The sequence below is a fragment of the Salarias fasciatus genome, chromosome 18 (assembly GCF_902148845.1).
Source record: "Salarias fasciatus chromosome 18, fSalaFa1.1, whole genome shotgun sequence".
Lineage (NCBI taxonomy): Eukaryota > Metazoa > Chordata > Actinopteri > Blenniiformes > Blenniidae > Salarias > Salarias fasciatus.
In genome coordinates, this window is record NC_043762.1 from 26275918 (window position 1) to 26300628 (window position 24711).

Here is a 24711-nt window from a genome sequence, read left to right on the forward strand (position 1 = left end):
AAAATAATTTGCCCGCTGCTACTTTTTAACTTATGGCACAATTTGGGTAAAAATATTTCTTTTTTTTTTTTTTTTTTAAATCAAACTCTTTTCCCAATCAAAGTGAGTGGAGTATCTGTAGTGACTCACCCTCTAGTGGCTCAAATAGGAATTACAATAATACATATTGCACTAAAAATAAACAATAAATCTGATCAATATTGTGAATTTAGTATAAATTATATCTAATTCTGCTCATTTTTTCTAAAGTCTGCTCTACCAGTGTCTTCTGAATGCTGTCAGGCTGTAAAAAATGTGTTTCTCCAGATAAAATAAATGTTAAAATTGACTTTAAAGTTTAAAAAAAAAAGAAGAATCGTGAGGTGAGGGTCTACAGGTCGTACAGGACCTCCAGCACGGTGGCCAGGGACCAGGCTTGAGTCTCGCAGCTGAAGGGGCAGTACTGCCCGTTCTCATTGGTCAGCTCCGGGAGGCCTTTCCACGGAGACCTGGAGGGGGCGGGGCACAGACAGGAAGTGACGAGGCAGAAACCACACCCACTGATCTGAAAGCGACGTGCCGCAGTCCCGTCCTCACCTCTCCAGGTGGGTGTAATGTCTCGACAGCACGTTCTTCACCAGGATCACCGTCTTGGCGTACGTGTCCTCCCCAAGCTTCTTGGCGAAGTAGAGCTTAGCTCGCAGGAAGTAGCCCACCGGCCACAGCCACTCCTGAAAACACCACCACGATTAATACACTTTCAGAAGCTGCGCAGGGTAAAAGTGATAAAAATGTCAAAAATCAAATGATCCAATCAGAAGTGAAGCAAACAGGACAAAGTCTGGACTGTGATCCGGCTCGGTGTGTGCGCCTCACCGGGCCCTGGTGGTAGTTGAAGCCTTTGGCCAGGTTGTAGTTGTCGTTGTCCAGCGCGTTGTCGTACACGCCGCAGTACACCATGTCACTGGAAGGACACAAACACACACCTCACACACACTAGAAGATGTAGGAGAGAAGCTTATGGAGCAAATGTTAAGGATGGTGGGAAACTAAATGAGAAAAAAAAAAACTTTTACTGGAAAAGTTTTGATAAAAGTTTTATAATATGAATTTTCTTGTCCAGATCGGAGAAAATGTGATGTCTAAGATACATTTAAAGCCAATATCTAATCAAAAACAGTACAAAAACAAACATTTCCCATGTATTTTTTGTCTTTAAAGAATTTGTTTAGTTGGCATTATAATTTTAAAACATGGCTCTTGAACATGTCCAGAAAAACAAATTTAGTGAAAGCTTTATACTTCTGTGACAGATCTGTCAAATACAAAGAATGATACCAAGACAAAAGCAGCAAATATTAAATCTGTGAGACCTGAAATAAACATTTAAAAAAATGTGAGAGTTGTGTAATTTTTTTTTGCTCCTCAGCAAAAATCTATACCACTTCAGTTCTAGGAGACACGTTTAGCATAATTTCATCTTCAATGAGTCGGACCAGGAAAACAGTGCCACAATATTTCACTTAAAACTTTTCTTTTTGAGAGGTATTTGTGATAAGAATGTCTATATGTACTGAAAAACTAAATAAGTACTTCTGCAAATCAACTATTGTAATGATGCAAAATGGAGAAATTTGAAAAAAAAAAAAAAAAAAAACACTCCCTAAGTTTTCAGCATTTTCTTTGAAATGTTCATAACTTGCTTGGTGGCTTGGCGGACCTTAATAAAGCCTCTTTCAGGCCAGTTTTTGGCCCACGGACCCTATGTTTGAAACTCTTGGTCTGGACGCTAAGCGACGTTTAATCTGCAGCTAAAAAACAAAAACTCGAGACCGATTTGGAAATGAAAAAAATGAAAAAGTTGAAACATAGAAAACATTTTGCTTCAGTTTTCAGAGTGAGTGAAAACTGTACATCATATCCAACAAGAGAACAACGTCTTTACTCTGGGTCGAGTGTTTTCATCCCCAGTGGTCCCAGGAGTTTCTTCTCAGCCATCTCCAGAGCCTGCCAGGCTCTCTCCACTGTGAACAGCTCTGGAGCCTACACACACACACACACACACACACACACACAAACACACGCACACGTATCAATCTCCGCAGCTCGCGGCTGCATGCGGCCTCCTCGCGGCCGGACTCACCACCACCATGGCGATGGTGAAGTTGGGTCTGAGCTGGTAGTCGCACCAGGGGCTGGAGGCCCCGTAGCTGTCCTTGTAGATGCCCTTCTTGTGCACCAGCTCGGGGTGCTTCTCGTTGGGGTCGTCGGGGTCGCCGGACACCCAGAATCCCGCTTCGAAGGAGCGCTGGAGCTGCTGGTTCCACTGGGCGTAGGAGACGAAGCCTTCGGCACCTGGAACACAGCGGGACGGCGTCAGGGCGGACCGCCAGACGGCGTCAGGGCGGACCGCCGGACGGCGTCAGGGCGGACCGCCGGACGGCGTCGGCGGGAATTCGCGGCGAGCGACGTACCCTGCGTGTGAACTTTGGCCCCGTCGTAAGGGAACAGCCCTTTAGCGTGAAGCTCCACCACCCAGCGGACGGCCGACTTGCTGAGGCCGACGATCTCCACTGCCGCCCCGTCCCTGAACGCCGTCACACACACAACACAACTCAGAGCTGCACAAACGATCACGACACCGATGTGTGTCAAACCGACTGGCGAACAAAGGCAGGTTCTGAACGTGTCGAAGGGAAAGTAGAGTTTTCCGTTTGCACGGTTTTATATGAACTCACCTCGTTTACTCATGTTTTCAAGTGAAAACGGGAACACTCTGTTGCATTACTACATCGTTTCCATGGAAACAGACATCATTTTCAAAACGTTGCCATGTAAACATAACATTTTTCTGAAACTAAAAAAGAAATGTGTTTCCAGTTGAAACGTCATGTAAACGGGGCCTTAGATATTGGAACAGCGCAGTAACAGCTTTTCAAATGACAAAGCTGGTGTCAAATTACAATGACTCACAAACAACCATCGTATCAGCTAAATTATTACGATCAAAATATCTGATTCGAAGCTGTTGCATCGTGTGAACAATGTTCCTTCTGCTCGGTGCATCTCAGTGAAGTCTCACCGGGGCGTGGCCGGCATGCCCTTGTTCCTCGCCCTCTCGCTCTCTCCCATCTTGTCCATCCACGTGCCGCAGTTGAAGCGGTTTCCTCCCGTCACGAAGCCGGTGGCCGGATCCACCTTGGAGGCGACGCTGAACCCTGCGCGGGGCGGTGCGGGTCAGTTGAGTTTGCCGCCGCCGCCGTGGGACGCCGGGCGCTCGCTCACCTTCATCCCTCATGTTGCGGTCGATCTGGGGTCCGGCGTTCCTCTCCCTGAATGAAATCCCCTCTAGCTGGCGCTGCAGAGCCTCCTGGATCACATCATACAGAGGCTGCTCCTGCACAGACAGGGAAACTCACATTCAGGATGTTTATACAAATATTTGGATCTATAGGGTCCAACTTATCAACCCCATCACGGTGTGTGTGTGTGTGTGTGTGTGTGTGTGTGTGTGTGTACACACCACTTCTCCGGGTTTGCGGGGTTCGCAGTCGTCCGTGGGGTACATGCGTGTGACGGGGCAGCGGAGGATCTCGTGGCCCTCGGGGACCAGAGTGGTGTAGTCCTGAGGAGGAGAGAAATCTGAGCCAGAGGCGACATTTTAACTGGCACTAATTTTAATAAAGCTTTTAAGGAGCCAACAGACGCTCTCTGTGAAGACTCTGCAGACCACTTCAGAACTAAAATCATGGACATCAGGTCCAGTCTTTTACCCCAACAGGTTTTATCGGTGAACACAGCTGAGCCGTTGCCCATGCCTGAGGAAACACTGGACAGTTCTGACCTGGTTGATGAAGGACTCTTAGTCGAGTTTCCTCCTAAGTAAAATCAACAACCTGCCTTTTAGATCCCATCCCCACACCACTTTTTAAATCACTTTATGGATTCCTGGAGGAACAGATTTTAAATATCATGAATTGCTCTCTTCAGACGGGTGTCTTCCCCACTGCCTTTAAAACGGCGGTGGTGAAGCCCCTTCTGAAGAAGAGCAGTTTAGACCCCGATGTTCTTAATAACTACAGACCAGTATCCAACCTACCGTTTTTAAGTAAAGTTTTAAAAGGACTGGTTTTTAACCAAGTCAATGACTTTTTAATGATCAATAACATTTTAGAAAGACATCAGTCTGGTTTTAGAGTGAACCACAGTACCGAGACGCCCTTTTAAAGATTTTAAATGACATCAGGTGGAATTTAGATAATAAAAAGCTCACAGTGTTGGTTCTGCTGGACCTGAGTGCCGCCTTCGACACAGTAGACCATCACGTTTTAATAAATAGACTGAGTCACCTGGTGGGCCTCTCTGGTACTGTTCTTAACTGGTTTAGTTCTGATCTCACAGATCGATGTTTTTATGTTAGTCTGGATATTTGTTCCTCAGGAACCCATGAAATTAGGTGTGGGGTTCCCCAAGGTTCAATTTTAGGTCCCATACTTTTTAATCTCTACATGCTTCCACTTGGGGACGTCATCAGGAGACACGGCATCAGTTTCCATAGCTACGCTGACGACACTCAGCTGTACATCGCCGTGTCTCCTGATGACTCAGGGCCAATAGAAACCCTTTTTAACTGTATTTCAGACATCAAGTCATGGATGGCAGTGAATTTCCTACAGCTCAACCAGGACAAGACTGAGGTTTTGAAGGTCAGAGAGACAAAATTTTCCCAAAATTATTAGATTTTAAACCAGCACAATCAGTTAAGAACCTGGGCGTGATTTTTGACTCTTTTATTCCACACATTAAAAACATAACTAAGATTGGATTTTATCATCTTAAGAATAAAGCCAGAGTCGTCCGTTTCTCTCTCAGGCCAGTACAGAGGTGTTAATGCAGCTTTTATCTCCTGTAGATTAGATTACTGTAATGCCTTGCTCTCTGGTCTGAAACAAAAAGAACATTTCTATCCTACAACTGTTACAAAACTCAGCCGCCGTGCTGACGAGGACCAGGGGGCGGAGCCACATTACACCGGCTTTACAGTCGCTGCATTGGCTCCCCGTCCGCTTCAGGATTGATTTTAAAGTTCTCTTATTCGTTTTTAAATGTCTTAATGGCCTTGCGCCTTCTTATTTAGCTGACCTGTTTCCACCCTATCGGCCCTTGCGGGCCCTGAGGTCCTCTGGCAGCGGCCTACTGTGTGTTCCAAAAGCTAGAATCAAGACTCATGGCGAGGCGGCCTTTAGCAACTACGGCCCCCGCCTGTGGAACAGCCTGCCGGAGAACCTCAGGACCGCAGAGACTGTTGATATTTTTAAAGGGAGGTTGAAAACACACCTTTTTAATCTGGCTTTTAATTGACCTTTTATAGTTCTTATTTCCATCATTTTTATTTTTTGTCGTTCTTATTTTTAATCTGCTTATCCTATTTATTCGTTCTATTTTCATTGTGTACTTTTAACTTATTTTACTTTTTTACTTTATAATCTTATCTTACTTTTTTTCTATTAGCTTTGTTATCATGTCTTTTTATGTTTTTAGCTGTTTTAACTCCAGTGTTTCCTGAGGGGGGGGTTCTTCACACCAGGTGTCCAGGTTCTGGTCCTCTCTTGCTGGGGTCACTGCGCTCGAGTCCTCTGGTCCCGGCAGGCCTGGGGGGCTCCACACTTTGGTGTGCGGGGTCCCCTTGGTCTGACGGGGTCGGGGGTCGAGCGCTGGGGCCCCAGTATTAATCACCTTCGCCTTGTCCTGGTGTGGACGGCCCCACTGGTAGTGTGTGTGTGTGTGTGTGTATGTGTGCGTGTGCATGTGTGTGTGTGTGTGTGTGTGTGTGTGTGTGTGTGTGTGTTGTATACTTATGGATGGTGCGGTTTTTATTCTTGTGTTTTTATTAATGCTTTTTATTGTTCAGCACTTTGCGTTGTTTTTATTATTATGAAAAAGTGCGATACAAATAAAGTTTGATTTGATTTGACCTCCTGGTGACCCCGTCAGCGTTCCGGTCCTACCTGGACGCACTGCAGCCACCACCACACGGCGTCCCGGCAGTTGTAGCGGGCACAGCGGCCCTCTCCCAGCAGGTTGGGGATCAAACCGTGGCGCAGCGTCCCGGCGAAGGCCAGGATGATGTTACTGTGGAGGTCAGAGGAAGCCAGAGCGTCGGTTCTCCTGAAGGGACGATCAAGTGAACGTCTGTCCTCCGAGACGTCTGCTCCACCTACCGAGCCTCGGCGTATCTCCCGGTGATCAGCATCAGTCCTCTCAGGGCGATGAAGGTGTCTCTGCCCCAGCAGCGGAAGATCCCGGCGGAGAAATGAGGCAGGCCTGGCGAGGAATCAGAGCGTCACATCAAACCGAGCCGAGGCGCTCAAGGCGACGGCGAAACGGGCGGCGGGCGGAGGGTTACCTGCAGCCATGGAGACGCAGCACTGCTCCTTCAGCCCGGTGGCCGGGTTGACGCGCTGCGGGACGTCCTCCAGTTTGCTGGACAGAGGAGGCAGAGCGGGGAAGCGGCCAACGCCGCACATCTGCACCGAACCCAGCGCCAGGTGGCGGACGAAGCTCGAGCCGTTCTGGACGAAACTGGACAGAGAGAAGCAGTGAAGGAAAGACACCCTACAACCCGGCGCCGGTGAGTCTACAGACAGACACACACTCTACCTGGACATGAGCTTGTAGGTGGCGTCCAGCGCTGTGGTGTAGGTGGACACCAGGATGGCGTCGAAGTAGCAGGGGATGAGGTAGCGTGGGAAGTGTTTCAGGTAGGTAAACATGGCCGCCAGCCACTGACCCACCTGCGGGACAAAGACGAGGTGAAGTCCACCGACCGATCGGTCTTTTTGCTCCCGTATGGACGAGCTGCCGTGGCGACTCCTCGCTCACCTGCGCCAGTGTGCCCTCCTTATTGATCAGCCTGTTGGAGACGAAGTCGATGAGCCAGTCTCCCTGCCGGAGGTTGGCGCACACCGGGTGTCCCAGGTCGTTGTTCGGACGGATCTGAGCCAACACGGATATCAGACCTGGAGACAAACAGCCAGGATCCATGATAAACTGAGCTGCAGACGGGGTTTTACTGCTGCAGCCGTCACTGAGCGTCCACCTTGCAGTCCTGCGTATTTGAGGCTCTCCCAGCCGGGGATGCTGTAGCATCCTCCGCCGTCCTCCTGCTCCTCCGAGTCGCACCGGAACAGCAGGATGTTCAGCTCGGCCAACGTCAGCTTGGCCATCAGCCTGGGAAACGCAGAGAGCCGGACACAAGCTTGAAATGAGGAAGGAGGCATGCTGCTGCACTGGTATTTAGTTACTCTGTATCACTGAGGACGCACTGTGAGAGCGGCTTCTGCAGCGCCTCCGGCGGGTTGTCGTCCGCCACGCTGCCTCTGCGGTACTTGGGGCTGAACTGGGACAGGTAGTACCTCAGAACGCCCACCAGCTTCTGGGCTTTGGGGTCCAGACTGACCCTGCGAGGAGCAGAGGGGAGGTGACGGTTGGTTACATAAATAAAGCTCAAAAAGTGACAGAATGGCTTTGAAGTTCTAGTAAACGATACACATTTGTCTGGAATGAGACGTGTCTGAGCACAGAGACGCTGTTCGGCCAAACAGTCTCCACTTAGGCCTGCTTTATAAACATGCAGACCGTCCTGATGTCTGATCCACGGTGTTACCTGAAGGCGATGACGCTGCCCGGCGTCAGCTTCTGGAAGGTGATCTCCTGCACGAACTCCGATCGGCCTTTGGAAGTCACGTCGGACTTCTTGACCAGGGTGCTCTGCTCCAGCTGCACACAGTGAGGCAGAGGTCCAGTTCCAGAGCATTAACCTTCCTGGAGCTACAGCTGAGGAGGACGGCTTACCGGGATGTGCTCCTTGATCTCCACGGTGTACTCCGGCATGCCGTTGATGAAGCTCTCGTCCTTCTCGTAGCTCCCAGCCAGTCGTTCCACGGTGCGCGCCTCCAGCACCACCTCCTCGATCTTACCTGATGGAGGGACATTCTCAGCATCGACTTCACTTCAGAAAGATAAAAACCCTCCGACAGGCCGCGGTCGTACCGGGGATGAACATGGGCGGGACGTTGGCGCCGTACTCGTGGGTTTTGGGGTTCCAGAAGGCCGTCCTGCTGACCGCCACCACCGACTGGTGCGTGCTGGGGCAGTGACGGGTGATCGCGACGATGTCTGCGTCCACCTGGTCCACAAACACCTGGAGACGGTGAAAAGAGACGACTGATAAGAGACTGACTGAGGGAAAGGTTCTCGCAAAGTTTCCTTGTGGATTTCTACCTGCATGAACCCCTGCGAGGCCAGCTCCTGGTGCAGTTTGTTCAGCGCCAGCTTCCCTGCGATGATGCCCGTCTGGACGCCCGCTTCACCTTTACTGGTGGGCACTGCTGCCGGGTTCCACTTGGGGTAAAACCGCTCCTCCTTCACCACTGAGATCTGGAAAACACAGACACACACACACACACAGGTTCAGCTTCTCCTCCCCGATCACAGAATGACGGCGTGTTCAGGCCAGACCTGATGTGGCACCAGCTCGTCGTAGCCTCGGGTGGAGCCGGTGGCGCAGCAGGCCATGGAGACGATGGCCGAGCTGGGAAGGGAGTCCAGCGCCGAGCGCAGCTGTGGGTGGAGAGGCAGATCAGAAACCCGGGTTAGACCGGGACGTCGCCCCACTATGCCCGTCAGGGAGAGGAGAGCCCGGCCCACCTGGATGGGACACTCGTTGTCGTGGGTCACGTCCAGGAACATGGCGTGGGCGATGGAGGGGAAGAGCGGGCGCAGGCTGGGCTGGACGAACGCTCCCACCGGCTCGCCGCCGTAGCGGTAGACCAGGCGGCCCTCCTCGTGACTGTCGCCCGCTGACATGGCCTCTGAGGAGAGGAGGAGGAGGGGAGTCAGGTAACAGGTACAGGTGGGGCCACAGCAAGAACCGAGCAAGGAAACTGCAGGATTTTAACTGGAAATAGAAGAAAAAGAGGTTCTAAATTAATTCAATCTTTAGTTTTGAATAATCTAGATCTAGAATACATAGGATGGGGTGTTTCTAGTTTTTTTAAACACATCAACATACAGGAAAATGACACATTATTAGTTGTCTGTAAACTCTAGAATGCAAATTCCAGAGTTTCAATCCCAAAATGTTCAAATAAATCCCACAGTTTCCTTGTGTTCCTACTCCAGTGAGTAACTGCACATCTCATGGCAGTCGAGCTGAGTTCACACATCCAAACTAAAGTTCAAGCCACATTCCGATCAAAGCAGGAGCTGCAAACCGACATTCGTTAAACTGGGGCTGTACAACCTCATATCACCTTATGCTGTATAAAAACCACTGCAACAATAAGAACTTTGTTTTTATTATCATGTGTTCTTATGAATTTAATATATTACCTATTGCAATTGTTCCAATGTTTCACCATTGTAAATTAATTCATCAGCTCAATTTCAAATCATTAACTATGTATTCTCCTGTTTTAATTGTCTTTTGTTTTAAGTACACTTATTTTCTTGATGTTTCTATGATTTCGGTGTAATTTCATGTATTTCATTGTAGACTCCCTTGTCTATGAATATTGCTATACAAATAAACCTGCTTTGCCTTAGCAACCCTTTAAAAACTGCCACTAGTTTTAATAATAGAAACACTGGGAGGTTTAGTTATGTGTTAAAATGTAAAGTGCTTTCATATTAAAGGTGCTGTAGGCAGGATTCGGCATCTCCGCCATCTTACTTAGGTTTACCTAAGCAAGATGGCGATTTGACCCATCTAAGATGGCGATTTGAAACCCAGCACAGCCAATCCTGTCCTATTTTCTCTGATATCACGCCCTTACGCAAGTTAAGCCCCTCCCACAAGAACGTGCGACGAACGCCCCTCGACCAATCACAGTTAGAGCCTCAGGGGCTCTTCTGATTGGTCAAAGATACCTGGAGCTGTCCAGATTCCTTTTCAGCTCAGAACAGAGACAGATGGAAACGCTGCGCCCTCGTGGTAGTGCAATTATGCTACACTCCTAAAGGATTATCAATGGATACTCTAACATTTGATCCAAAGAAAACACTGAAAAATTAGCATTGACTAGCAAAATCCTGCCTACAGCACCTTTAATTCTAATATTTCAAACTTTTGCCCTACTAACTTTTTTCAAAAAGTAAATATTTTCTTAATAGTGAATATTGTAGTCTGTGTGTGCGTGTGTGTGTGCGTGTGTACCGTACCTCGTATGAGTGATGAGATCCCTAGCTTGGTAACAAAGATATTATCCAGCTCCTCGCTGCCGGTGAACAGCTCGGCCACCACATACAGGTTAGGACACACTCCTCTGGCCACGTCCAGCATGAACTGCTCCCCCGCAGCGGAACGGCCGGGCGGAGAGACGGCGAGCGGTTAATATACGAGCCGGTTAGTGAGAACAGGCCGCCAACATGCAGGCATGCCGGAGAGAGGTCCGTGGTGAGGGGAGAAGAGAGAAAACAACACCCGGGTTAGTTCCTTTACCTCGGATCAGGCTGCTGATCCCCAGCCGGTTTACAAACACATTGTCAATGAGCTCGCTGCCCGTGAACAGCTCGGCTATCACGTACAGATTGGGACGCACCAATCTGGCCGCATCTAACATGGCCTGGACAGGACGGCACAGCGTCACACACAGGGAGGAGGAGGAGGAGGAGGAGGAGGAGGAGGAGGAGGAAGAGGTTAACGGGACCGATTGAACCGGTCTGCAGGAAAATACTGACTAATTAAAGGAGTATCATTTTATTCCAGATCAGACCTGGGAAAGCTGCTAGTTTTGGCTTCACTGTAATGATTTACGCCTAAAGCGTTTAACTGCTTCCTGACGCATCATTTTTTCCGATCTAGGAGGAGGAAGACGCGACCGCACCTCGGCCACGTGTAACGGCGTGGAGTGGCAGTTGTCCAGCCGGACGCCGTGGAAGTACTGGGCCGTGATCTCGGTGTACTTCCGCATGTGGGCCCACAGGTAGGGGCAGTCCTCGGGCCCGCCGCCGTAGCGCAGCTTGACGCTGTCGCCCCAGCAGATCAGCTCGCGGCGCAGGTACACGTTGGAGCCTGTGGAGAACGGCGGCGTCTCAGAACACAGCGGGCGTCGAGATAACGGCAGGATGTAGCTTCTTGACAACAGTTAACATCTCTGGAAGCAAAACCCTGACCTGAGCAGACAGGGTGAATAAATAACTGAAACTTACCCGGCTCGGCGAAGTTGCGCAGCGGGTCGTCGCCCATGACCCAGCCGTTGTGAGCCAGGAAGTGAGACATCTTGTCCGGCTGGTCCAGCAGCTTCATCTCCTGCTCCAGAGTCATGTCCTCATAGGGGAAGGTGAAATACCTGAGACGGTCAGAGGGACACGTTCCCTGAACACACACTCAGGAAAATCTCAGTCCCACAGAAAGACGGTAATCAAGCCAGTTTACTGAGAAATAAAAGACCGTCAGTGAATCTGGATTGATGTTTTCAACATTACCTGGTGACCAGAGGGTCTTTGCGCGTGACAGGACCCAGTTTGGGGCCGTGACCGGCCAGACGTTCATACAAGACGTTTCCCAAAAGGCAGTTGATGGCCTGGTGGACAGAAGAAGAGAGAAAACATCCATTTTTTTTTAATACCACTGAGCAGTTTTGTTGCATAAAGACGCACTGAGCCTCACCTGCTCCTGATGCTGGTTGACGACGTTCCGCTGCTCCTCGTTCAGCTCGTTCACCCTCTGCCTCAGCCAGCCGCAGCACTCGTCGATGTGCTGCGAGGACGAGCTGCAGAGGGAGGCGACGCCACGGCGGCTTCTTTATCTCAAGTTTCATGAACGCAGAGGTGACAGAAACTAAAAACTTTACGCGGTGGAGGCTCACCTGTGAGGCACAAACGTCTCCAGAGCAGAGTCCATGTCCACCGTGTTGCCAAACCGCCGATACTCTGGGTCCTGGATGATTTTCAGACCTTTCTTCCCTTCGGTTTTGCTCTGGTCTGGCTTTGTACCTTCAAAACACACATTGAAAAATTTCATTGTTGTGTCTATTAACGATGTGTGTGTGTATATGCATGGGCTTCACACTGACTGGTGCACACACCTTTCTGCAGCAGCGTTCTGAACTGCTCCACGGCGCTGTCCACTTTGACCTGGAAGAACTCCCAGAGTTTGATCTGAGGAAACACGTCCTGCCACATGACGCTGCGAATGGCCTGATGGGAACACAGGAAGAGAGACGAACCGTTCATTCAGGCACGTGACACAGCTTCAGATGAGGAAAACGGGAAAATGCGCTGATCGGATAGAGAGTGATGTTCTGAGATGATCATTTCCTCTTGAGCGCCTGGAGGTGAACGAGCTGGACCCCCTGCTGTGATGAGACGGCTCACACTCACATTGAGGTGGCTCTCCTCGCTGATCTCTGCAGGGAGACCTTTGGCTTTGTAGCGGCCCTCCGCGACCCTGGTGGTCAGATGCCACAGGGCTCGGTCCAACACCCAGGCGGGTCGCAGGTGAGGCGAGTTCACCAGGTTGTATCCGCACTCCGGATGCTCTGTAATCCACGGGCTGTTCGCAGCTGCAGAGACAGAGAAAGAGAACAACTAAAGACTCATGCAAGAAAACCAAAAAAATCAGTGTATAGGTATATCTCATGTTTTCAATCTCGTATAGTTTCTGTCCACATGATAATTAGAGAATGTGGATCTACGGAGGCGTGCTGATGGTCTGACAGCCTCTGAGGCGCTACATAACCTAATCTTCTCATTTTACAACTTGACCTTTGAGGAAAGAGCAGGAGGCCGAGACGTTCAGGGAGCTAATATCGGATGGAACACAGAGTCCGGAGCTACGTCTTGTCTTTTTTTCTCACGTTAATACACAGAACCGGTGAAGACGACTCAATGCCGCCATTCTACGTCTGCATAAAAAAGCAGTGAAGTCTTCAGCTGGAGCTGTGAGGAGCTCTGGGTCAACAGCATGGCAGGAATACATGTTGGGCAAGTTATTTCTGTGGCAACCTGTTATGTAAGACTGAACCCAGAGTGTCACAATACACACTTCATTCTTCGTTTTCAGAGTTTAACTTAGTGATTTCTCTTGACAGTGAATGATTAGATCATGATTGTACATTATACTTTTGGATAGTTTGTTCAACCTACAACACTACAACATGTGACGGTGTGCTGACCGGTGTGATTGTACACCACGTCGGTGATGCAGGCCATGTTCCACTCCGTCTTCAGCTTCTCCACCAGAGCGCCCACGTCCTCCCAGGTGTAGCTCTGGCCCTCGGGGCTGTACTCCGGGCTGAAGGTCAGCTGGTCGGCCAGGGAGTAACAGGAGCGAGACTCTCCCAGAGTCTGAAGAGGAGTGAAGTGGATCATGTTGTATCCTGGAGGAGAAACCCGCAGTTCATCAGACTTTAAGAACCGGACTGGAGTTTTCCATTTGAAGTATCAGGAAGTCACTGTTTTCTGGGAATTAATCTGCGTTTTCTGAAAATTGTCAGGGGAAATGTTATTGAGAGTCCATGGAAGCGGCGATGTAAAGTGCATAAAAGTTAAAGTGACCCACGAATAATAAATAATTTAAACAGTAAAGCTGAAATTTGATGAGCGTGCGTATTCGGATCAGCGGTTCAGCTTTCTGACAGCTGGTGGAATGAAGCTGCTGATCATCCTGGTTCACTTAATGCTCCAGAAACACATGCTGCACAATATTTATTTAAAATTTAATCTAAGTAAATTCTCAGCATACAGAGAGCATTCAGTCATGTCTCCAGGCAAGGTGCAGGTTTGGACAGTCATTTTATCAGAATACTGCCTCGTGTCATGTCCTCGACAGTTCAGGACGTCAGCCTTGCAGCCAGATGTTCAGTCAGAGGACACTGTTGGTCCTTGAGCAAGGCCTCTTTCCTCCCATCTGCACCAGGAAGGACACTGAACACAAAACTTGAGCCAAACCGACCTTTCAAACTGTGGAGCAGCCAGAAAAACCCTGCATCAAGCAAAAACCCAACGAGGTCTCTGAACATTTCCTCACAAATATTCCACATGAATCTGGGAATCAAACCGAAGGTCTGCTCAAATGAAGCGAGTCTGCAGAGTCGGTCCCTCCAGATGAACCCACCCGACTCCTTGGCCACCCTCAGCCTGTCCGGCCAGTCGTCCAGGTGGCCCAGGCACTTGGACAGGTACGTCTGGATGGTGATGCAGTCTAGCGGGAGGACGTGGTTATCGGCCCCCACCCGAAGAACCGGGTCCACCACGAAGTAGCCCCCGCCTGAACGATCGATGTTTCTGAGTGGGGAAAATAGAGGCAATGAAAATATCAGTAGATTATTGGATTAATCAGTAAGGAATTAGCAGAGAACTAAGAGGGAGCAGGTTTGAGCTGACATGCTCCTCACTAATGGAACAAACTTCCTGAAAACCCGAGAACAGACGTTCAACATACAAAATCTATTATTATACCCTGCTGCTGTTCAATGAGATTAAAGTACAAATATTAGTAATACTTCAATGGATTTTCTTTAATCTCAACAAAATGATACTTACTATCAGTTTAATAGTAACTTCTAATTATTTAAAGGAGGAAAGATGTGAAGATTTACGCAACTTTTCATTCTGTAATAGTGATTTTGAGAGATTGGTCAGAATGTAGGACTGTCGCTTTGTGAGTTAATGATACTTTGTCTGTATATTTATATTGTGGTTGCCCAGAAGGGTCAACGCAACTGCAAAAAGCTGCAGCGCAACAGCAAACAGTTACAGCTCACCAGCAAAAAGCCACAAGGCAACAGCAAAAATCCACAAAGCAAAAGCAAAAGTCACAGCACAGCAGCAAAAAGCCAAAATGGAACAGTGAAAACCCGCAACGCAAAAGCAAAAAGCAACAAGGCAACAGCCAGAAGCTGCAACCCAACAGCAAAAAGCCACAACGCAACAGCCAGAAGCTGCAACCCAACAGCAAAAGTCACAACACAACAGAAAAAGCCATAACACAACAGCAAAAGTCACAATCCAACAGAAAAAGCTACAATGCAACAGCAAGATATCACAACCCAACATCAAAAGTCACAACACAACATCAAACCCGCAACACAACAACAAAAGTCACCTCGCAACAGCAAAAGCCACAACACAACAGAAAAAGCCATGACGCAACAGAAAAAGTAACCACGCAACAGCAAGACGTCACAACCCAACAGCATAAGTTATGACAACAGAAAAAGCTACAACGCAACAGAAAAAGTCACCATGCAACAGCGAGAAGCTTGTTGCAATGACAAATAAAGTTCTATTTCTATTTCTTTCCCAACAGCAAAAAGCAACAATGCAACAGCAAAAAGCCTTCAAAAGCCAAAAGCCAAAAGCCACAACACAACAGCAGAAGCGCAGCACTACCGCAGGTTGAGGTTGCCAGGCTCTCCTGGTGAGACTGACTTGAAAGAGCCTTGCCTAGGTTGGAATATAGGTGGTTAGCGTTGGTAGATCAGTGTCAAAGAGAGAAGCAGCATGGAGGTGTATCAGTACAGAGGAAAGTAGATAAACATGTGAAAAGGTCAAATAATGGCTCAGTGGGTATACTGATAAGTCAGGAGGTCGACTGGTCAGTAGGGTGTGATGGACTGCCAGTCAGGCCTCCTGATCGGTACATCAGTCGGTTGAAGTCCAGGACAGTAGGTAGAAAGACCGATCAGGCGATCAGAAGGTCATTAAAGAGAGAGTTGGGTCGTCGGAGAGGCTGACAGGTCAGTGAGCGTCACATCCGCAGATCTGTGGGTCAGAGGAACTGCAGGCAGCAACACTGAAAAGCTCCATCTTACGGGAATCCGAAGTAGTACTGGTAGGAGCCGGCAATCTTGAGGTCCAGAGAGCAGAATTTGTCGGAGTCATCCTCCCTCCCCGTTGGGTAGTTCCACGCCAGAGCGCGGAAGTTGCTCCGTACGAACGGCTGCCCGTCGAGGGGGTAGTTGGTGTGGACGATGACTCTCTTCCCCTGGAGGCTCGGGCCCAGACGGAACTGCAGCTCGAAGCCTGAGGAGAAGCACAGCTCTTCACTGCATGTGATCCTGGACTGGAGAGCTTCAAGTCACTCCACGTCTCAGCTGAATTCACCAGGATCAAACACGGATTTAGTCTTTTATTTCTTCTTTTTTATGTTTTGGCTTCACTTTAATTGATTTTGTGTTTTTTTTTATCTTGTTTTTATGTCCATTTTAAGTTGTTTTGTGATTTTCCATCATGTTTTTATGGCAATATTTTTTTTTGTGTCATTTTCAGCTCAGCAGAGACGGGACTCCACCGGCATGGCCTCGATCCTGCCTTGCTGATTCCTTTCTACCTCTTACTCAGCCATAAATAGCCCCCTGACCTGCTGCTACATTACTCCAGCTGTACAGTAGAGAACAGGAAGGACCTGTAGATGGAGGTTAGAGCAGCAGACCACATTCTAAACACAGCAGCCGCTGTATTAACCACCCCACCCTCTGGAAGGAGAAACCCTCTAAGACCCTCTGATTCTACCAGAAAAGAGAGAAATGTGTCCCGATTCATTCTGCTGGAGTGAAAATGACCACTAAAGTCAGTCCTGTTCCTGACCTCCAGAGTCCAGACCGTGACGGGGTTGTCTATATATAGTCCGTTTTTAACAGGCAGTGTACAAAACCTGCTATCAGGTTCAGAGTGCTGTAAATGTCAAGTGGTGCTCTTCCCTGCACGTCTCCGTCACCAAACACACAAACCGCCGCTGATCTCTTCTGTTTTCTCATAAACTGCACCGGAGAAGCATCCTTTCGGGGTTGCCAGGGATTTCACAGGTGCTTTTGAGTCACAATTTGCAGAAAACCTGTTTAAAATGAACTTTTTGGAATGAGTCATATGCAACAGAGGGTGAATGCTGAGCATTGGTTTGTGTTACATAATAAGTCCTGTTTAATCAATGAGGTGAAAGAGAGAGCTGCTCTGTAACACTGCTTTATAGTTACAAATATGGATCACTGCTGCCCTATTTTATAGTTTAATTGTGTTTGTAACAGGACGTTTACATTTGATACAAGTGACCACTTTTTTCCATGCGTTTTCATTTGAAACACTGTCATGTGAACTCTGGTCCAGCTTTTCTGTAAAGTCGCCCGGAAACATGAGAAGTGCAAGTTTCTAAAACTCGCTTTCATTTTTAAATTTGTCAAACAGCTATTTTTCATCTGTGCATTCCATCCTTCCTGTTGACGGAGGCAGGATGAAGATCCAGCACTCGCTTCTGATTGGCTCTGATTCTGAAGGAACTGAACATCCGAGGAAGTGTGAGGATGATTTAGATGAGATGACAGGGATCAAAGAGTGTTTTCCTCATTTTTAATGAGAAATAACCGGACAAAACACTGAAAAGTACATGCTGACAATATTTTTGTTTAGTTGCAACATTCTAAAATCGGTTTAGGCCAATCTTCTGATCCTACAGGTGTTTTTATTTCCAGTTACTGGGTTAGAAATACTTAAAAATGGGATTTTCTTCAGTCCTTGTTGTACTGTTTCAAACACTTGAACATTTTATTATGTTTTGTACATAAAGCACTTACCAACTTAACAAATAAAACAAAGAGCTGAGTGTGTACTCTCCCAGAATTGTTGCACAGGATCAAAATGTGTGTGTGTGTGTGTGTGTGTGTGTGTGTGCGTGTGGTGTAGGTTCCAGGGCTGCACAGTGGAGCAGTGGTTCGTTCTCTCACCTCACAGTGAAAAGGTCCAAGTTCAAATACCAGCCAGGGCCTTTCTATCTGGACTTTAGTATTATTTTCCAAACAAATTCCCTCCAACTCCATGAGTGTGTCTGCAGTTGTTTTTGGTTTTCCAGAAGTCATTCCACACCTTTTCTCTGATTTCTTCACTCAGCTCTTGTTCCCACTTCATTCTGAAGGTTGAATTATTATTTTCTGAATCCAGCAGACATTTGCGGAGGAGTGATGAAGGTTTGGGGGCGTCGCTGCTGTCAGCCAGTTCAAATACTTTAATAACAGGATGTATTTTTTTTCCTTTGTTGTCTCATGATTTCTGATATAATATTCTCTCAGTTGAAATTATCTAAAGTGATGAGATCATATTGATTTTTTTGTTCCTGGAAGCTGTTAATAATAATAAATGCTTTTAGACTTTCAACAAGTCTCTTCTTAAGGTTGTTTTTGTTTTATATGTATTAAATTTTTCATTTATTTATTTGTATTTTATTTTTTATTTGATTTTGAGAGACAGCTGCTCTGTTTGAGCTTGTTTTCCAGGAGAGTTCGGTGCTGCAGTGACGGTCTCACCTTGTTCCAGCCTGAACAGAGTCCTCTCCAAGTTCTCCTTCTCGTTGAGGACGAGAACTCGGATCTGCTTCAGGTGTTGGGGCAACATCTTGAGAGGATCTCTTCAAACCGGACCGATCTCTGGCCTCCTGTCGAGAGAAATGAAAACAGAAAGCTTTCACTGATCAGCAACCTGAATAAATTAAAGCCGCAAGCGGCATTGGTCGGGACCGAGCCTCCCCGCTGGCCAGCGACTGAGACGTCCACCTACTACCATGAAGCTGTTAGAATCTGTCTTCCATTAACACAGAGTTGTTAGCATGTCCCATCCACTAACATGCAGTTGTTAGCTTCTGTCATCCACTAACATGGAGTTGTGAGCATCTGTCATCCACTAACATGGAGTTGTAAGCAGCTCCCATCCACTAACATGGAGCTGTTAGCAGCAGTTATCCACTAACATGGAGTTGTTAGCATGTCCCGTTCACTAACATGGAGCTATAAGCATCTGTAATCCACTAACATGGAGTTGTTAGCATCTCCCATCCACTAACATGGAGCTGTTAGCATCTCCCATCCACTAACATGGAGTAGTTAGCAACGGTCATCCACTAACATGGAGTAGTTAGCATCTCCCATCCACTAACATGGAGTTGTTAGCATCTGTCATCCACTAACATGGAGTAGTTAGCATCTCCCATCCACTAACATGGAGTAGTTAGCATCTCCCATCCACTAACATGGAGTAGTTAGCATGTCCCATCCACTAACATGGAGTAGTTAGCATCTCCCATCCACTAACATGGAGTTCTTAGCATTTCCCACCCACTAACATGGAGTAGTTAGCATCTCCCATCCACTATCATTTAGTAGTTAGCATGTCCCATCCACTAACATGGAGTACTTAGCATGTCTTATCCACTAACATGGAGTAGTTAGCATCTCCCATCCACTAACATGGAGTTCTTAGCATGTCTCATCCACTAACATTGAGTAGTTAGCATCTCCAATCTACTAACATGGAGTTCTTAGCATGTCTTATCCACTAACATTGAGTAGTTAGCATCTCCAATCCACTAACATGGAGTAGTTAGCATCTTCCATCCACCAACATTGAGTAGTTTGTATCTCCCATCCACGAACATTGAGTAGTTAGCATCTCCCATCCACTAACATGGAGTTGTTAGCATCTCCCATCCACTAACATGGAGTAGTTAGCATCTCCCATGCACTAACATGGAGCTGTTAGCATCTGTCATCCACTAAGATGGAGTTGTTAGCATGTCCCATCCACTAACATGGAGTAGTTAGCATCTCCCATCCACTAACATGGAGTAGTTAGCATCTCCCATCCACTAACATTGAGTAGTTAGCATCTCCCATCCACTAACATGGAGTAGTTAGCATCTCCCATCCACTAACATGGAGTAGCTAGCATCTCCCATCCAGTAACATGGAGTTGTTAGCATCTTCCATCCACTAACATGGAGTAGTTAGCATCTCCCATCCACTAACAAGGAGTAGTTAGCTTTTGCCATCTGCTTTCCACAGTCACTGAATGAAGTCATTGAGTGTCAGAGTTTGATTGACAGCTGCTGTCAGCTGTGTAACTGCAATGCATGCCCATATATGGTAATGTGAGCTAGAGTGGAGAGAGGCGAAAATAAAAGTGTTTTTTGGGGAAACAACTGCTCGTTGTTCCTTTGCTGTTTGGCATAACTGAACAAAAAATATCACGTTTGATAGGAAAATTTGTTGTCTTTCAGTTGGTGAGGCTTTCAGAGAGGTCAGACTTTTAGTTTGGACCCCAGAGGCCTCAGCTTGTGAGAAGCGCGAGATTTTTCCCCATCCGGCTCCATTATAACTGAGAACAAAAAAAATGCAGAGCGCACACCTTTTCTTACCTGTGTAAACGTACATATAACATGATATTTTCCCCACTTATGTTACATCATCTTGTTTGGGAGAACCTGCTGGAACTTTGCGTGTGCTCGGTTTGTTGATAGGAGTCACGGTTTAGCCGCAGTCGCCACTTGTTCGAGGTGCTGAAAAAAGGCGACTTTTTTCCTTTTTTCCCCATTGTAACGGATGAGGGCCGGAGCAAGGCAGGATTTCAGACTTCCAAATTTGAACGCTAATAAAATCCACACCGTTAGACTTTTGACAAAGTTGTTCACAACTTTTGTAGAGAAATTTATCCTCTTTCACGTCGCGTGACTCTTATGTCTGTACGACAAACGGTCTCGGAGGAGATAATTTTTTCGTGAGGAGTGATTTTGAGCAAAATTTTACTTTGAAAGGGAAATAGCAGACTTCCTGTTGGATTTAGGTCAGGGGTGTCAGCGCGTGAAATGTAGATCTCGATGAGACGAACGCGTCAACGTTGGTTTGATCTCTCTGCGACATTCCTGCGGGCCGTGGCGACAATTTTACTGTTTCTAGGTGGCGCTAGAGAGCAGATGGGGTCAATTTTTCCATTTTATAAAATTTTTCGCCGGTCATGATGTGCGTGCCAAATTTGGTGAGTTTTCGTGCATGTTTAGGGGGTCAAATTTGCGTTTACTTGGTAGGTCAGTATAATAATGAAGAAGAAGAACGAGAACGAGAAACACACGAATAACAATAGAGACCTTGCCCTACGGGCAAGGTGGCCTGCGGCCACCTTGCCCTCCGGGGCTCGGTCCCTAATAACACACATGAAAAGTGTGTGTGTAAAATCACAGCACAATAACGCTGATTTAATGTTGGAATAGAAGGAAAAGAATCAGTGAGTTTTACTATGGAAGCAGGAAGTTTTTAAAAGGTGCGCACATCAGAATGAAGCAGGTTTTTCAAGCTGTGATCGTATCTCTCAAGTTTATAGATGGATGAGCGGGATTTTCCAAGAGATCTGATTGGTCAGGAGGCGGAGCTTCTACACCCATGGATATTCAGGAGGAACTGTTTACTAAAGCTGTTTTTCAAGCCAATTCACCCAAGAAGCTCCAAGATCCAGATTAAAGAGCAGCTTCCTCCTACTAACTGGTCCAACTTCATCTGAAATTGACGGAAAACTTCCTTAATTACTAATCTGGTTAAGAGATGCACAACAGCAGACCGAGCACCATCTATCAGCGACGTGTCCGTCAGATATTTAATCCACATGCGAGATTTCACAGCGGTGTGAAAAGAATCATTAACATCTGAAGAGGCTGAATGACCTGTCAGCACAACACAGATCCTTAGAGAGAGAGGAGCAGGAAGAAGGGCCCGGCGGCTCAAACACTAAATCTAAACACACACAATTCAATGGCCTACAAAAAAACACAAACCAACAAAAGCAGCTGAGCGGCGACTCAGCAGCTACATGCACACGGCGTGGAGAGATAACCGGCGTGGAGATAAGGAGGTTAAATGTCAGGTGAGGACATTGAGGCAGTGACTCGGTTAGGACACGCTTTGGGTAACTTTTTTTTGTAGTACAACATGAGGAAGTTAGTTTGTCCTACGAACACACAAACTAGAGCAGATTCTGTGCAGAAAGATTCCTCAAAACACAAATGCTTTGTTTTAAAACTACAAATGACATTTTGTATATTTATGCAAATACATGTGGAAGGATTTCTTTTTTTTTTTTTTAATCACATTTGGCAAAAATCACCTTATATTTGGAAATATAAAAACACATTGGTGATTTTCCAACTGGCCGCTTCACCAATATCTCTCAGCTCGGTTCTTAGCCCTGTGTAACACCTGCTATTATTAAGACATTTCTTTACAAAAGAACATTTCCTTGGAGGCTTGGCAGGATGAATTAGAGCCTCTTGCAGGGCAGTTTTGGCCCACGGGCCTTGTGTTTGACATTTTTGTGTTAATTTTTTTTCTTTTCATCGAAATTTCTTGCAGCCAACTGGTTGATTCTTTCATAGAAACTTCAAGTCCCGTGCAAAGCTTTGAACAGAGATGTTTATCCAGGTACATTCAATTGCATGCCCCCATTCAACAATACAGTTAAAAAAATAACTCTGCTACAAGAACAAATTCTATTATTGCCTTACTGCTGGTATTTTTCTTAACTGGAATGCTATCTCAGTAAACATTGCATTTCATGTAATATCATACAGCGTGACTTGATGGGATTCATCTGCATGAAATGACTGCACTTCATTATGCATCAGTCAAACCCCAGGATTATAATCAGGATTAATAAGAGTGAAGGTGATCAAAGACTGTAGTTGCAACTTTAATATGAGGGTTAAATTATAAGGTCACGTGACCACCCTGCAGACCGCTCATTGGCACTCTGGAGCCCTGTATGGTGGCACTCTGTGTACATCTGCATGCACACACTGACTGGAGATATACACAAGGGCCTTTAGGTTCAACTTGTGCGGCAATCTGAGCAGGTTCACGGACCCCCAAGTCACTGAACCCCACCGCCCCCTCCGCCCCCCGGGCCTGCGCACTGCGCGCTCTGCAGCCATGGTCCCATCAGAGCAAGGTCAGGAATCCAGCCTTTAATGTCACACTATTTATAAAGCTCCCACCTCTAGTGTGGCTGCTCTTTGCATCGGTGTAACACACAAAGCAAAAAGCATCTGTGGACGTGCAGCCACGACGGCGACGATGGTGGGGGGGATTAGTTTGCAGAAATCTGCAAAACAAGCGTCAGGTGCACAGCGGCGCTCGGAACTCCCTAGCAAAAAGTGGTCATTTAAACTTCAACCATTCATAATTTAATCAATATTCAACATAAATCAAAACACTTGACCCGAGCTTGATTCTTGAGGAGAACTTAACAATACGGCTTAAACATAATCGACCTGCCGGCATCTTATTTTTCAATACAACCACTTATTTAGAAATATGTTGGGGAGTTGGTGCAGTCAGTCATAGGCAGAATACACAGTGGTGGGCGGTCCCCGGGAGTTAGAATTTAACAGAGGGAGATAACGCACCCCGGCTCAGAGCTTGGAGTGCTTTAAATCCGCACAGTCATGAGTTTCGCAGAGCGACATTAGAAACACAAACTGCTACATTAGCACGAACATTAGGACGTAAATCTTCCAAACCGAACGCGTCGTGACAAGCGTCACGTTCACCAGCCTGTTAAAGTTACATCCACCGGCTCGCGCGGAGAGAGGTGCAGCGCGAGGCGGCGGACTGCGGGACAATGCTCGGAGAAAATGCGGAGAAACCCGCAGCAGTAATTCACCTGTCAGACGTGTCCTGTGTGCGCCTCAGAAACCAGAGAACAGCTCGGTCCGTGCGGGATCACCACTCTCCTCTTCCCGCACCGAGGGGGCGTGGCATCCAGTCAGGGCGTGACTTCCGTGTGGCGCGTGGCCCCGCCCCCCGGTGCTTCTACCGTAAAGACCGTAATAAAGAAGCAATTCATAGTCCATGTTTTCTTCTGAATATAGGAACTACGACTTTTTCTGTTCTTTTTATGACTTATTAACTCAATGAAACAAACAAAATTGTTGTATTAATCCTGTTTTTTATGGATAAAGTTAATTCAACCTGAGTAAACCGGCTCAATGAACCTCTTTGCATTTGTTTTTTAAACCTGCTTTAAAAATTGTTGAAAGAAGCAGCAAATATTTGCATTTAAAAATAAGGAATAGAATTAGAAAGTTCTTCATCCCAGAAATCAGACTTTCTTCTCTGAATTGATTGCTGTTTTTATGGTTCTTTATTTCTTTTGTGGGCCTATATTAAAATTACTTGTACCTGCAACTTCACATGTTTTCATTTCATTGACATTATTTCATGTTTCTTTTTATTTTATGTCATCCTGTTGCTTTTCAAGAAAAAGATGAAACCTTATGAAGGTTGGAAAGAAAGAAAGAAAGAAAGAAAGAAATCTAACAGAATCAGTGGACTTGACTGTTGAGATGATCTATATGGAAGAAAGCATCGAAATACACTTTATTTACTACTGCCATGTGGTACTTGTGTGACCTATTATATTATATTACATTATATTATATTATATTATATTATATTATATTATATTATATTATATTATATTATATTATAGTTTTTGCAAAGTACATTTGTAAATTAAAGACGTTATATAATAATAAAAATATGTATTTATTTATTTATTTATTTATTTTCAAAATCATTCATGCAGAATCACATTTACAGTATTTCCTGTTTTCAGGTTTTACTACTGGACACGTGCGCTGGAGGAGGTTACATCAGAGGGATCCGCTCTGCAGTGCAGCTGGCCGAGCGCTGCAGACCAGGCTGGATTATGTCATCCTCTCAGGGGTTTGTACTGTGCGCGTGCAGAAGGGGGCGTCTGTTATGGCACGACATGTCCAAGGGCTCATTAATGCACGAGAAAAGCACAGCAAACACATACATGGAGATTCATGCTGGAAGGTTGTTTTTCTTTTTCTTTTCGTTTGTCTTCAGTAGTTTCTACTGCAGTCTTAGAGTGGTGTCTGACAGAGATTTGGACGAT

At 46.6% G+C, this 24711-nt stretch overlaps 1 protein-coding gene across 3 annotated transcripts; it reads right to left on the reverse strand.

Moving 5' to 3' along the window:
- agla (amylo-alpha-1, 6-glucosidase, 4-alpha-glucanotransferase a) lies at window positions 1-23537 on the reverse strand. Of its 3 annotated transcripts, none has more exons than XM_030114826.1 (35): window positions 23452-23537; window positions 18279-18406; window positions 15798-16008; window positions 14099-14268; window positions 13158-13361; window positions 12364-12545; window positions 12069-12180; window positions 11850-11976; window positions 11651-11753; window positions 11467-11564; window positions 11191-11330; window positions 10866-11053; window positions 10201-10324; window positions 8689-8852; window positions 8500-8601; window positions 8263-8418; window positions 8032-8182; window positions 7834-7958; window positions 7646-7758; window positions 7305-7439; window positions 7079-7209; window positions 6862-6998; window positions 6640-6773; window positions 6386-6561; window positions 6201-6303; window positions 5988-6111; window positions 3503-3604; window positions 3265-3376; window positions 3062-3197; window positions 2454-2566; window positions 2123-2334; window positions 1925-2022; window positions 856-943; window positions 577-710; window positions 1-488 (listed from the first exon to the last, which is right to left on the reverse strand). In XM_030114826.1, exons 2-35 carry the CDS (start codon window positions 18364-18366, stop codon window positions 371-373), a joined length of 4611 nt encoding a protein of 1536 aa, XP_029970686.1. In that variant the 5' UTR covers window positions 18367-18406; window positions 23452-23537; the 3' UTR covers window positions 1-370. The 3 variants fall into 3 exon arrangements, with proteins under 3 accessions (XP_029970686.1, XP_029970688.1, XP_029970687.1); XM_030114828.1 differs by lacking the exon at window positions 10201-10324 and adding an exon at window positions 10481-10604; XM_030114827.1 differs by lacking the exon at window positions 23452-23537 and adding an exon at window positions 20947-21039 and having other exon boundaries at window positions 18279-18460.
- Between the last annotated feature and the right edge of the window lie 1174 nt (window positions 23538-24711).